Source organism: Rhincodon typus, unplaced genomic scaffold (genome assembly GCF_021869965.1).
Source record: "Rhincodon typus isolate 14 unplaced genomic scaffold, sRhiTyp1.1 hic_rhity00001594, whole genome shotgun sequence".
NCBI lineage: Eukaryota > Metazoa > Chordata > Chondrichthyes > Orectolobiformes > Rhincodontidae > Rhincodon > Rhincodon typus.
Genome location: NW_025967232.1, coordinates 9,672 through 25,000, shown reverse-complemented (window position 1 = coordinate 25,000; position 15,329 = coordinate 9,672). Strand labels below are relative to the sequence as shown.

At 38.5% G+C, this 15,329-nt stretch overlaps 1 protein-coding gene across 2 annotated transcripts; it reads right to left on the bottom strand.

The window, feature by feature from the left end:
- Positions 1-2,286: 2,286 nt before the first annotated feature.
- Positions 2,287-14,774, bottom strand: fbxo8 (F-box protein 8). 2 transcript variants are annotated; one of them, XM_048592637.1, is made up of 4 exons: positions 13,755-14,774; positions 8,874-9,184; positions 5,770-5,896; positions 2,287-2,425 (listed from the first exon to the last, which is right to left on the bottom strand). In XM_048592637.1, the coding sequence occupies exons 2-4, from the start codon at positions 9,182-9,184 to the stop codon at positions 2,303-2,305; spliced, it is 561 nt and encodes a 186-aa protein (XP_048448594.1). In that variant the 5' UTR covers positions 13,755-14,774; the 3' UTR covers positions 2,287-2,302. The 2 variants fall into 2 exon arrangements, with proteins under 2 accessions (XP_048448594.1, XP_048448593.1); XM_048592636.1 differs by lacking the exon at positions 13,755-14,774 and adding an exon at positions 13,081-13,214.
- Between the last annotated feature and the right edge of the window lie 555 nt (positions 14,775-15,329).

The window sequence follows — 15,329 nt, the reverse complement described above, 5'->3', positions numbered from 1 at the left end:
CCTCATACCCATCATTTCTTAATCCAATCTAAAATACTTTTATTATAATCAGCATATCAGTATTAGACAATGAGCTGTAAATCTAAAAAAAAAGCAGCAAGACAAAAAGAATATATTTTACATCAATGGATCATCACTTCATTTAACACCTTTGAAAGTTCCAATTAAATTTATCGAGTGAAGTGCTGTGCCACACGGAAATTTCCACTTTCAGTTCCGAGTGCTGAGATAGCCAGTAGTTGGACATGACAAAATGACCTCAGAGTCCAGTTTGAAAACCAACAAGGATTGCTTCTCCCTTCTGGTGTTCAATTAATTAAGTGAATCTGCACAAACACGACCAGCAAGAACAGAATCAAATTTTGTGCAAGGTCCCTTCAGGCAAAGACGCTATTTTCAATTCACTATCAAGATTTAGACAAGAATTCTGTCACTTGGGTAAAATATTCAATTAGAATACATTGAGCAAGGCCAGCAGTGAGGAAGAGATGTGGACGAGGAAATTGGAAAGATAGAACAAAGATGAAAGTATTGTCCAGAAAATTGAATAATAATGATAAAGAAACCTAGCTCAAATTAATAACAGTATTGGATTAAGAAAAATATCTTGTAGATTTTCAGAAGAAATTGCAGGAAATCATTTACAAGAAAGTTGTCAATGGAAGATATTTTCTTCAACAATAGGTATGAGAAATAATCAAATGAGATATTCATGACTAGCTCATGCAATTGTACAGATTACTTTCTCTTCTAATTGCCTATAAAAGGTGAGTTAAATAAATAGATTGTACATGTTTTTCTGCAATTTTAAAACAAAATTACAAATGGCCAGCTTTGGTACTTAGTTCTGTTTATTTTATGCCTCACGTTCTGCTGCTTTGATTTTTTTTCAACTTAATCGGAGGTTCAGAAAACATGACTGCATGAACACAATGTGGACAGCTCATTAATGGGTGCCTGAAAATCATGGTCTGGAAACAGTTCAACACATTTGCAGCTAATAATAGTATGTACCCTGACCTTCCACATAAAATTCATGTTTTTGTATTGCTAGCTGGCTCAGAGTGATCCAGCTTGGTTTGGCAAGTCCAAAAATCCTTCATGCCCAGATTTACCTTTTCTTTCTCAGGAAGGGTCATTCGATCTGAAACGTTAACTCAGATTTCTCTCCACAGATGCTGACAGGCCTGTTGAGCTTTTCCAGCAATTTCTGCTTTTGTTTCTGATGTACAGCATCCGCAGTTATTTTGGTTTTTATTTACCCTTTCTTTGTAAAGTTGAATAAATTATAGAACTATAATGTCTTATTTCAGTCACAGTTCTGTGATGGCTGACCAGCATAGTTTTCTCAGTTTATTTCCTTACAATTTCATCTTCTAAACCAGGGTCAGCCTCAATTTGTCTTTTTAAAGGTTTAGTTATAGGACGTGACTCCCAAATGGGAAGGCTGCCGTTTACTGCCCATCCCAAATCACTGAGAATGTGCTGGTGGCACGGGAGGCTCCATCTTGAACCACTCAGTGTCGTAGCTGGCTATGACTGAGTGACTTGCTAGGGCATTTCAGCGAGCAGGTAACAGGTAACAGTTTGGTAAGAGTCATATATACATATATAGTCCGGTCAAATGCAACTCCCATTCCTCATTACATTGTTAATTACACTTGTATCCTCTGATGCATTGCCCAACTTTGCTGCTTCTCAGCTCATCAGCTGCTAAAATTATCAATCATGCATTTGTCAATTCTAGACTCCACTATTCCAACACACTCCTGGCTATTCTCCTACATTCAATCGTTGCAAATTACAAGTCATACAAAAACATAGTTGCCCATGTCTTAACCTGCAGCCAGTCTTATTTCACCATCACCTTTGTATTCTTTGATTCATGTTAGCTCTTGGCTTTAGCAGTCAGCCTTGTTTTCAAATCCTTAAATGGACTTGCCCCTTCCTATCACCAGTAACATCTCCTAGCTCCACCAGTGCTCCTCAAATTATGGCCTCCAATGAATTCCCAAATATAATTGCTCCTCCATTGCTGGCCATGTATGAGCCGCCCAGATCTTTAGCTCTGGAATTCTTTCCTGACACCTCTTGATCTGGCTTGCCTCCTTCCTTAAAATCTAGCTCTTTGACCAAGCTTTTAATCATCTGAACGAAGGTCTCCTTGTGTAATCACTATCAGACTTTCTTTTATAATGTTTGCCAAGACGTTTCAGTATGTAAAAAGCGTTAGATAAACAGGAGTTATTGTTGCTAATTCTGAATACCATCTGGTTTGGGGTCAGACATATTTACAAACATGTTACCTGTCATCTAAATAAATTCGAAGTTTCTTCCAATTTAGTGTTCTTGTGTAGAAAATAAACTTTGCAATTTCCTTTGGAACATTGTCCAGTATGCCTTTGCGAAAAATGTAGCCTATTCCCTATAAGGAAATAGATATTTTGTAAAATGCATTTAAACATTATAAAAATATATTTCTCTTAACACAATCAATAAATATTCTGCAAAAGCAGCAGTATTATTTTTCAGCAACACCTAAAAATCAAATTTAAAAAGCAAAGTGCATAGGTGGGATCCGCATGTTTACATACTCATGGCTGTTTGCTCATACACTGGACTTCAACACTGATCATCTTTAGCTTCCATGTTCAGATAAAGATGATTATGGAAAGCCTTGTAGTTAGCCCCAAGAAAAACCTTTCATGTGTTCATTTATTACCACTGATAGATTTAACACTGCAGAACAGAATGCGTGGATGAAGATGATTATCAAATGCTTTGTGGACCAAGACAGCTTCTAAATTGTGGGAGTGATGAAAATATCATGAAGAAAGGGATGAGAAATATAAATGAATATAAATCGCATAAGAAAATTCTGACTTGGCCATAACTACAAATTTTCTTGCTGCTCCTAACTTGCTGCAGTAGTAGCAGTAACACCTCTGACCAGAAAGTTTAAGTTCAAAACTCCTCTCCTACATCAACAACTGCAATAAAGAATGCGAAAAAAAAAACCTAATTCAACACTTTAGTAAACCTTAAACCTCAAACCTCGATGTCACGACAGTCACACTTTGGAAATGCCATTTCCCCCCATTCAGATGGCTCATCAGTCCAACTGGATAAGTTTCAGTTCTTCCTGACTAATTGGTACAATGCATCATTTTTTAGGTCGAGACGCTACCGCCTATGGCAGTCAGTGGGAGCCAGGTATAGAAGGACACAAATTAACCAAGGTGAAAAGAGTCTGTTCCTGCATCCAGATATAAGGCCTTTCAAAGGAGTACTGGTCCTACTTTTCTGTCATCCTTTTACCTAACTCAAAGTTTCTTCCCATCAATGGGAAATTTGCACATTAGTGTGGAAGCCCAGGAAAATACAAAAATCACAGACAAGGACTTTTGAAAATGGCTTTTGTAATCCATCTGTCCATATACAGTTGCACCCGTTGGGCTTACTAAAAGCATCTTGTAATTATGGATTAGAAATTTGCACCACTATAACATTGCACTGACCTCCAACCTCACAGGATCTGATTAGAAAGTCCAAGTAAGTTATGGAGTTGGTAACTCCAAACATTACTTATTACGTTCCAGAATTTCTGGAGCTCCCAATTACTACACTGTCCCTCTTGGTGAAAGAGTTGAATAGCTAATTTTGTCTGGTGAATGAATGTTTTTTCCATTTCAGTTTCTAGTCAATGATAACCTCCACGATGTTCATATGGGAGACTGAATGATAGCAATGGAATTGGGCAATATCCTGCTTCTGATACAAATTGATCTCGAACAAACCTCTTTGTGTTGGTAGGAATTCAACGGAGTGCTATCTTATCCCCTCACCATTCCTCTACCCCATTTCCACATAGTCCAGTCACTCGCTGCAACTGTTCATCACGAACCTCCTGAGCCAGAGGTAGTGATGATACTATTTTGCCAGAAGCACCCTGCTAAAAAATCCACTGTTCTTTACGCACAACCAACACAGGTATCAGCCAAATTAGAATGATGTTGGTGAGCTCAAAAAATTTTGTTGTGATCAAAGCTGATGCAAAAGAGCTACAGGATGGAAGTTTAAATGCCAAATTAAAGAATGCACATGCGAAGCTCCAACTAGCGATCAAATCAGCCATAAATGCAGCATTTCCAACTGCTTCAATTTTCTCATGCTTTATCTTTGACATGAGGTGGTGCTGTTTGGTGGTAGTATTTGGGAAAGGGTGGAGATTTATGGTGCGATATTTCTTGGGCTTGCTAGACCTCAAATGTCATTTTCTTAATGTTGTTCTGAAGAAGGGTCATCCAGACTTGAAACGTTAACTCTGTTTTTCTCTAAACTGGCACTGGCAGACCTGCTGAGTATGTCCAGCATTCTCAATGTTACTTTATTTTGTACATTGACTAATCTCAAAGAGGTGCACTTGCTTCACATCTCTGGAAGTGTGATGAAAACAAAATGCAAAACTGCAGCTGATAATCAGGTGCTGACCGTGGCTTATAGGCCTAAAGCAAGCTATCATTTAGACAAACAGGATTTCAAACTGGGACTAGCACAAGTCTATGTATTTTTAATCAGTCTATCCAAGGATGTTATGACACACCTCTGGAGCAGGTGGGACTCAAACCGAGGACTCTGAGCTCACAGGTAGGGACATTAACACTGTGTCACAAGCATCCTCATGAGCACAAGTCTACTGAGGGTTGCAATGCTAAATACATGCTTTCACCTGCAGAGGGAGTAACACATAATGTGGCATAAGGAGGATATAACAATCTAAAACAAAAGTCCAGGATCTTGACTTTTTGGCTATTCAGTTCAAATTATCTAGTTTTGTCATGCTTTATAATAATTCTATTTTTCATTATTCTTTAGGTAAAACAGTATGAACATTTGAAAACTCCAAATAGTGTTAATTCTCAAATCTGAAGAACACAATTTTGCTTCATTCCTCATTTGAGGAAATGAGAATTTTAAGCCCTAAACTGTACAATAAGGGGAACATTTATATATTTTTATAAGAGCTGAAACACATTTTCAGTGCTTTTGCATTTAAAAATGTTTATTCAGCATAAATTGGTACTTTAAAGTAGGATAAATCATCATGTAAAAGAAACAGGATTTCAATTAGCAATTGAAGATCAATTTTGTTACTACACTTGCTGAAAATTTGAATTCTTAATATTTAACTCTATGTTTGCAAGGTGATGACCAAAGTAAGTTGTAGAAGCAATCCTGTTCTGGATGAAGCAGGCCATAGGTAGACCTAATACTCACTTCAGGCTTCATTTCCAGGAAGGATTGGGCATGCAGTTCATCAACGAAGAGAATTTTGATTTAGTTGCTGTGTCGTCAAAAGTAAGTCAGGGGAGGTGGGAAAGCAAATGGGAGGGAGGGTCATAATCAGGATACCTGAACGAGATGGGGTTGAATGGGAGTGGAGCAGAAAAGTATTTCACGCTGCAATTAATTATAAGAGGGCCATTCATGCATCTCCTGGTCCCATTTACCCCCAATTCATTAGCTTTTGATGACAAACACCAGTAGGCTCTAGGGACCACTTGTTAGAGCACATGCAGATCTTGTGTAAAGTTTTTGGATGACAGGAAATGCATGTCCACAGCCATTTAACACCGAGATAACAGATTAGCCAGAAAACAGTGAAGTCCTGGCAGTTGATTGCATCAGTGACTACATATGGGTATTGTTACAAATGACAAAGTTAAGTTTTACATTATCTTGCGACAAAGGCATACAACATTTAATTACCTCATGAGGATTAGCATTGAACGTAAGGCTGCCTTCATCGAGTTGCATGTAGAGTTTCCTGTAGCTAAAATTTGAAGGGTGGTCTCTATAATAAATGGAACAGTGACCCCAGGTGGATTTACACAACCTGAAACAAAATCCATACAGCCCATTGGTAGTTTATCAACACTTGACTTTTACAAATCACTTTTACATGGTTTTATGAAACAGTTCCCAGTAATTTTACATAGATTAAATACTAACGTGCAGAAACTATTCAATGGATCTTCATTAAAATTGATAAAAATCTTGTAATAGTCAAAGGTTTCATGATAAATAAGCTGATATATGTTTGCATTTATTGTCATACATTTGATAATATTCATAACTACAATGCATAATATTTGACACAAACCATTCAATTCTTCTTGAAGCTATCTTGGACTAAAAATTGAAATATAATAATCCTGGATATGTCCTTTTAGGAATACAACTGTAATGTGCCAAAATAAAAATGGAAGTGAAAGACTTTAAATTATCTGTAAAGCTTAACTGTATTTTTGAAATAATTTGCCTTAAGTGTGAATATCAAAAGTGCAGTCTAGACCATATATATAGTTTAAAATGGTTAACTTTCAACTGATGAATTTTAATTTGTGCACTTAAAATTATGGAAAAAATTCCTCAAGTTAAAATGTGAAACTTTACATCACACGTTCAGTAAATTTGACTTATATTATTGCTTCCATGGCATAAGTCCGAGATATTTAAAAAAAAATGAAATACCTACAATATGATCCATCCTGCCACGTGTCTAAAGCCTTTTATTACAACGGCAGATATCAAAGCATGAGGCTTAGAGTTAGAATGAGGGTGATAATTAGTTACCAGAGTTAAAATGGGGTTTCCATAGTGCAATTAGGTACCCAATTCTGAAATTTACTACTAAATAAGCCAGGGGTCAGCAGCAGTGACAGCAAGGTGAATGGTTCTGAATCTCCAAGTTAAGCGGCTCCACAAGCACTTCTTGAGACCAGGCCGGTCAGAAATCATCCCAAATGATGCCCAGGAAAGCCTTCGTCATCTCAGAAGCCCACTGTACACCCCAGACTTGACTGATGACTTTCCCATTGTCCTCGTTAACAACCTGCTTCAGGTCAAATCAGGGACCAGATCCAAGGTTACCAGTTCCTGCGTCCTGCTGCCGGTTTCTCCTTCTAAGCATTGGCTGCAAGGCGGGAGTGGATCTACAAAATGCTAATCAGGCTCTGCTATTACAAGTTCAACAGGAAATCAACATTCCTGACATTGTTGAATTCTTCAGCCACTTGGGTTTAGCTTTACCTGCATCTTATCAGCGTCTTTTGGTTGAATTGCCTTCTTCTGTGTAAGCTTCTGTTATTCTAATGTACTTGGATTCGTGCTTACTAAAGCTTTCTTCGGTATTAACAGTAAGCTAGCCTAACAGGGTATGGTTTCTGCCGGGTAGCTTCCAGCAGTTACTTCTTATTTTCTCCTCACCTTAGAATACAAGAGCGGAAGTATACTGTTGAGGCTGTAGAAGGATGTGGTCAGACTACATTTGGAATGCTGAGAGCAATTTGGGCCCCAAATCTGAGGAAAGATGTGCTAATGTTGGAGGGGGTCCAGAGGAGGTTTACAAGAGTGATTCTGGAGATGAAGAGCTTGTCACATGAGGAGTTTGGATCTCTAATCGATGGAGTTTGAAAAGATGGGGAGGGATCTCATTGGAATTTACAGAATACTGACAGGCCTGGATAGAGCTGTCATGCAGATGTTTCCACTAGTATGACAGAGTAGGACCTGAAGGCACAAATTCCAAGTGAAAGGCCAACCGTTTAGAACTGAGACGAGGAGGAATTTCTTCAGCCAGAGAGTGATTAATCTGTGAAACTCATTGCCACAGAGGGCTGTGAAGGCCAAGTCATTGAGTGTATTTAAGATAGAGATAGATAAGTTCTTGATTAGTACGGGGACCAAGGGTTACGGGGAGAAGGCAGAAGAATGGGGTTGAGAAACATATCAGCCGTGATCGAACAGCGGGCCCAATGGCCAAATTCTGCTCCTCTATCTTACTGTCTTAAGGTCTGAGTCACAAATTGAATTACAGCATTGTAAAATTAGATATCATGAAATTGTGCTTTCTGCTGTTTTAAAAATAAATTGTTTTCCTCTGGTACTTTGTATTACTTTTCACAGTTGGGCCAAATATTTCAATCTCCGGAACCTTTTGGGGACTTTGTTTCAGAGCATAATCCTGTCGTCCTTCAAAATTCAGAAAGATACATTCTACTAAGGAATCAATGTGTCGTGACTCAGTAAGAACCTGAGGGTGCTTCAGGGGCATTGAGACCTATTTAGACATAGTGGAAACCTGAATGCTTTGTCGACGTCGTGGCCACTTGTTTGACACAAATACTAATCGAGTTTGTCAGATGAACATTTGAAAATATGCTGGTACTGTGGAGCCTAAATCTGATTAGACATGGACCATCTGCTGTGCTTGTGTTTGCAATTAATGAATCTTTGGACTGAGGAAATAACCTTCTTCATTATAATTTCTATAGCAACCATAGGAACAAATCAAGAAAGTAGAAATCTATTGCATTAAAATTGAATGTGTCTGTTTATATTGTTAACCCTTTAGACAAAAGACATGGTTTCCCCAAATATGAGAAAGACTAATCTGAAAGAGCAACAGAGACAGTTGAGCGGCAGATATTATAACATTACGACTGGCATATTATGAGATTACAACTCTCAAGTTAAAGCTCCTTTAAAATGACTGAGATGGTCTAATTATTTGTGTGAGTTTTAAAACTCAATTATTGTGTGTAGAGTTGTCATCTATGGTAATTAGGATCCTTCAAATATACGTCAGCAATCAATGTTACGTACTGTTAAACACATCTCAGAATTTAAAAAAGGTTTGTTCTTGTTTTACAAATGTATTTTCTAGAATTTACCTTGTGTGGACTACAAGCATTAAAGTTGACTCTAATCTGCTGTACAGTACTTCATTAGCTTTCACTTTCTGGCAACAAAGCTTTAAAATTTCCATATGGCTAGAGCTATGTATGAGTAACAATAAAAACAATGCTTACCCTTGCCAAAGGACATCATCATTAGCCAAGTCTTGCCAGACACATGAGGCCAGACAAAGATCAGTCGCATTCAAGTACGAGAGAATGGTTAAACTAAGCTCTGGGGGCAATAGCTCCAGGTCTGGAAATCCGTGCTCTTCCTTCGATCTGCCAACTCTCAGAATGTGGTAGATGTCAATCCCAATCTGGGCCTGCTTGCGACTTGCAGCAGTGAGTCTCCTGTCATGTCCCCCAAGATAATAACTTTCCTCCCTGTATCTTCTGTGTTGCAGCTGCTGATTCCTTACAACTCTCCACAGCCCCTGACCCATCTGTAAAAGTGAAACACAAAGAGCACAGATGAAAACAAATAGTGGTCGATGAACAAGAAACTGCCTCAGCTGTACCACAGGTGTAATTAGGTTAAGGTGTAATTGCTATATACTGTTTGTTCTGGAGCACAGCATAAGCTTGTTAATCATCAGACGAAGATATTGCTGCAACAATAAATCTGCAGCATTAGGATGAGTTCAAATGAGGTGCTGGCTGTCATTTGTTTACATCATATGTTTTTACTTTAAAAATTATCACAAACATATTAAAGAGAGCCATATTGTGATCAGATGTTGTGTTCCATTGTACCTTTCTCTTAAAAGCATAAAACCAACATGAATGACTGGCTTCTAGTGACTAAAGTGAATAAACTGAAATAACAACTTCTCTCAATAGCTTGGTACATAAAATGAACCATGTAGTACACTACTGCTACCACAGACAATGAAAGCATCAGTATGAAGTTGCATTCTGCGGGAGTTGCGCTCGATGGGAGGTTGGTAGTTAGGGAAAAAAGAATCAACATATGCTGCTGAGTGAGGATAGGGTCAGCTACGAATAGTCAGTGGCTAAAGACAGCCAGCCAGTTATTTGAAGCAACTTTCCCAGAAATATTGTAACATACCTCTGGAACTGGTGGGACTTGAACCCTGACCTCCCGGCTCAGAGGTAGGGACAATATCACTGTGGCACAAAAGACTCCTTAAATGGAAACGAGGATTAACACATTAGCCATGATCCACTGGAATGGTACAGGAGACTCCATGGGTCAAGTGGCCTGCTTCTGCTTATGGTTTTGATATTTTTTTAAACCACCTGTTCAGAAATATTATACACCTGTGGAGCAGGCGGTCTTGAACCTGGGCCTCCTGGCTCAAAGGTGGGACACTACCACACTGACACAAGAGCACTAGATTTGCAATTATATGCTGCTTTCCATGAGCTCAGGATGTACCAAATCAACTTCACAACCAATTAAGTCCTTTTCGTAAGTGCAATCAATATTACAACTAATTTGTGTACAGCAAGCTCCTGGAGAATCATACGAAAATGATCAGATGTGCTTTTGTAACATTGGTTACATCTCCATGCTGTCCTTTGTGATATTACCATGAGATGGGAACATGTTTTATAGTGCTATCTGAAAGACACTACCACCACCAATGAAATTCCGCTGTTCATTCCTTAAACTGTCTAACCCTGCCTGAGTTATTACATTGAAGAGAAATAAACAGACTAAGAGCAAAAAGAGAATTTTAAAAATTATTATTTTCTAAAACATCATGTAATTTAGCACCAATGCATTATCAGAAAAAATGTAAAATAAAAATATGAATGGTCAAAAATGCAATATATTTTATTGCATAAGCTACAGTAAATTATATTTAAAAGCCACTAAGAAAGAAGGGTTCTTTTATGCATTTTAGAATTGGATAAAGAGCATTACAGATATGAAGAGAATTTTGGATAAAAACTGGCAGCTACTACTTTGAAATTTTTATAACTGGAGACTGGATGAGGTCCCCAAAATATACAACAAGACCTCTTGGAGGTCCTGACACAATTAATACATGGGGATTCGTCGAGATGTTTAAACTATCGCTGGGCCGTTAACCTGTCTGGTACCCTCCAAAAAAGTCTCCAGAGAGTTAAGGTGGACTTCTCAGATATTTCCCATTTTACTTAGTTGGATTGTAAACGAGGAAATATTAGATTGATTGAAATCTTCAGGGTAACAAGACCAGAACTGATGCCTCACCAACTCTCCATTAACATCTAAAATACTTCTGAATCTCTTGGCCTAACTCAACTTCACCATTTTACCCATGAAGACACCCTAAACCATCCCATGTCCCTATCTCTTTACCCATTTATTTCACCCAACCTACAAACTTACACAACCACATATTCATCTGGCACACTCATCCTAATACAACATTTACACTTGAAATACAGTAGCCTGTGCCATAAAAGGGACGTGTGCCTTCTGTTTGTACCCTTCTCTTGTAATGCTCCTTATGAGAAATCCTGCCAGAGTCAGCCATGAAGGATCCTCTATTAGAAGATTACTCGGAAAAATTGGAGGAAGGCAAGTTGGTATTTTCTTTATCAGGCTTGAAAATAGGATTTCCAATCTTGATCAGAAAATGTGGGGATAATTTACAAAACTAAAATAGTCACTTGGTGCAAGCTGGTGTTAATGTTTCATATGAGACTCATCTCAAATTATTTAATTGCAAAATACCAACATATTCCTCTATTCCTTTCTCCTTCATGTACTGATGGAGCTTCTCAAACAATCTGTAAATTATAAATCATACAAAGAAAGTAGCAATTCAGCAATGAGGCCAAATCTGATTGGCAGAGTAATCCATTCCAATCTCATTTTCCACCACTTGTCCATAGTTGTGTACGTTCCTTTTAAATGAGTGAGGATTTCCACCTCAATACCAAACTGAGCAGTGAATTCCAGTCACTCAGCATCCTCTGGATTAAAAAAGCTTCTTCACATTCCTCCTAATCCTCTGTACCCCCTGTTAACTAACCTCCCTACAACAGGAAACAGAAATTGTCTGTCTACTCCATTGAAGTCCCTCATTAATTTATAAACCTCAGTTAAGTCACCCCTCAGATCCCTCTGTTCTAACTTCAGCCTATTCAATTTTTTCTCATAGCTGCAATTTTATAGGCCCAGCAACAGTCTGGTTACCTCCCTGTACCCTTCTCTACAACAATTATGTCTATCCTGTAATATGTTCATCTCACCCCTTCCACAGTATAGCAAGTCCAATGTTCTCAGCACACTCTACATAAAGAACCTTTTTTTTTAATTGAAACTATTGTATACATAATCTCTAGTTTTAGACACATTCCAAGCATCATCTCTGCATCAGCCCCATGAATCCTTTCATAAAACTCTCTTTTTGAGTTCAATCTTTTCTGATCGTTAAAACCTCTCAGTTCTGGTATCTTTTTGGTAAGTGCTTTTTGCTACTTCTCTAGTATCTACAAAGCCTCTTTGAAACATGAAGACCCAGAACCGAGCACAGTAGTCTAGGTGTTGTCTAACCAAAATTCTACACAGGTTTGACTACAGATTCTAGTGCAGGGCTTTCCAAAGTGGGGATTGGGAACCTCAAGTGGGGTTAAGAGTTGAAATTTTGGCGTTGTGTTCTGAGGCAACAATCGCTTTCGCAGAGCACAGCCATTATTTTCTCCCAACTCTCAGATATTCACCCCTCCATAACCCCGACCCCTTCAGTTTTCACCAAAGGGCTGCGATAATGTTCAAGCCTTGAAGTGGGGTAATATGGGAAAAGGTTTGGGATGTACTGTTTTAGTGGATTACAATGGAGTGGTTTTAGTTAAAATTCTAGAATTTTGTGATGTATTTCTGTATTAACAGTAATGCAGAATCTGCGTCACAATTAAGATTCACTCCCATGAACGTTAATAAACAGGCAACAATGGACTGTTTACATTGGTAATGATAACATACTCTGCATGCAAAATCTAGTGCCATAAAGGTTCAATGTCTATTTAAAAGGCAAGTAAAACATTGATGATATATTTGCTAGTCAGAAATATTAAATGAAGAATAATTTAGTGGAGTTTCACTGGGCACTCTGGTATTATAGCACTTTTGTGATTAATAGTAACAATGCATTGCAGTCATGATATATTTCTTCTCGATCTACACTGCTGTCTGAAATGCTAAGTTTATAAACCAGCAGCTCTCAACTACTGTACCATTACTGACTGTTTGTAGCTTAGTAACTTACATCACAGAGGATAGCGTAAACAATTTCTGCGCTCCATAAATTAAAACTTCTCCCAAACAAAACCTACTGTTATCAAACACTAACATTTCTACAAACACAAAGAGGTACATTACATGTCAAATAGTGGAATGATCCTCTATATTCATCCAATGTACCACTGTGGAGGCCATGATTCCTGAAAGTGAGACCCTGAAAGTGAAAGTGAAAGCCATAAGAAGGACTATGCATCTTGAAGGAGAAGACTGATTAATAACTTAAAAAGAGGGAAGAGTGAAAGCTTGCAGGTTTTATTTTAATTATGGTATCTAAAATTTTTGCTTGTAATGGAAGTTACAAGAGTTAACATGCTAATAAAAGGTAGAATAACCAGGGCAGGCCAGATGTTGCCATCTTTATTCAGAAACAAATTGGATTGATATATACATGATGGACAGAAGAAACGAAACATTCAGGTACAGAATGAAGTTAAACCCAAATGGAGAACATGCACATGGGGAGGAAGTCTATGAAGTAAGTAATAGGCTTGATTTTTTGTTACACACAACACAATTCAATGTGGAGCTTCAAATGATCTTTTCAGATTACTGTCCTCTTACTGAAAAAGGAATAAAAGTCTACTTATGAGTTTGTACAAAAGGTCATGATAACAGCACTGTAAAGGAAAAGAAAAGGTGTAGTAATTGTGGCAAGTATCACATGATTTTGCAGAATAATGTTTGTTGAAACGCATTCTTAGTTGAAATTGTTATAAACTCAAACAATTCATGCAAGCTTTATGTCAACATACCTTCACTCATGAAATGTCAAAATTCAATTCCAAGAACACAGATGGACTCAGATCTTGTTGCTGTGTCTTGATTTTTTTGTTTTTCTCCATTGATTTCTCTTTTTGGGCAGAGTTAGACCAATGGGGACAGTTTCCTGATATCTTGCCCAAGTGATCATTCTTCTTCTAAATTGGTTCTTGGGAACCGTAAACGGCACTGCAAAGGCTACACTTCTTTTCAATGCCTAGTTGTGTGGGATAGTGTTAGCAGTTTGCTGGAGTTTTCTTTCTTTTTCAACAGAATGCTTCACTAGTTTCAATTTCATAAAAGTCAGTCAGTCAATCTCATATTGTGAAGCTGGAGTCATCTGGGGTCGAAAGCACAAAGGAATGGCAGGCCCCATTCCTGGAAAGAATGGAGTTGAGTTTACATGTCAAGCCAGTAAGCTTTTAATGCCATTTTCCTGGTGTTAGCAGAGTTAGTGAACTCAACTATACAAACTGTCATGCTGGAATTTATATTCATGCTCAATATCACAACTGATACTTAATGAGGACGTCTTTCCAGCACTGGGCATACGGAACAGGAAAATGAAGGATAACATGCATTTGTATAGTGCTTTTCAGGATGCTGTAAAACACTTTGCAACCAATTCAAAATGTTTTAAGCAATTCTATACTTATACAGGAGTTGCAGCAGCTCCGAAAAACAGCAATGCGATTTTGACTAGGTCATCTGTTTTTATGGAAGTTTGTTGAGGGATGAATACCGACCAGAGCATCAGGGACAATTCCACTGTTCCTTGTTGAAACAGTGTCATGAAGAGGGCAAGGTGGGGGTCCTATATGGAATACCTCAACATCTTGGCTGCATATTCTAATGCCTAAAAAAAAATGGAGTGGAGATCTGGATGCATTTCTGGAAGCCACTGAGCATTCTGTTAGTCCTGGCTTACCGTGTTGGCCACCAATCGGTCCATGGAGATAGACAGATGCATGGATGCTGTTGCTAGTCCGGTACAGATAATGTTAGGATGCAGATAATTGACAGGATGCAGAGCTGGGCAAGGAAGTGGCAGATGGAATTCAACCCGGAAAAGTGTGAAGTGATTCATTTTGGAAGGTTGAATTTGAATGCAGAACACAGGGTTAATGGCAGGATTCTTAGCAGTGTGGAGGAACAGAGGGATCTTGGGGTCCATGTCCATAGATCCCTCAAAGCTGCTACCCAAGTTGATAGGGTTGTTAAGAAGGCGTATGGTGTGTTGGCTTTCATTGGCAGGGGAATTGAGTTTAAGAGCCACAAAGTTAAGCTGCAGCTCTATAAAACCCTGGTTAGACCACACCTGCAATAGGTGTGTTCAGTTCTGGTCACCTCATTATAGGAGGAATGTGGAAGCTTTAGAGAGGGTGCAGAGGAGATGGATGCTGCCTGGACTGGAGGGCAAGTCTTATGATGAAAGGATGAGGGAGTTAGGGCTTTTCTTATTGGAGCCAAGGAGGATGAGAGGTGACTTTGATAGAGGTGTACAAGATGATGACAGGCACAGATAGAGTGGATACCCAGGGTGGAAATGATATTACGAGGGGTCATAA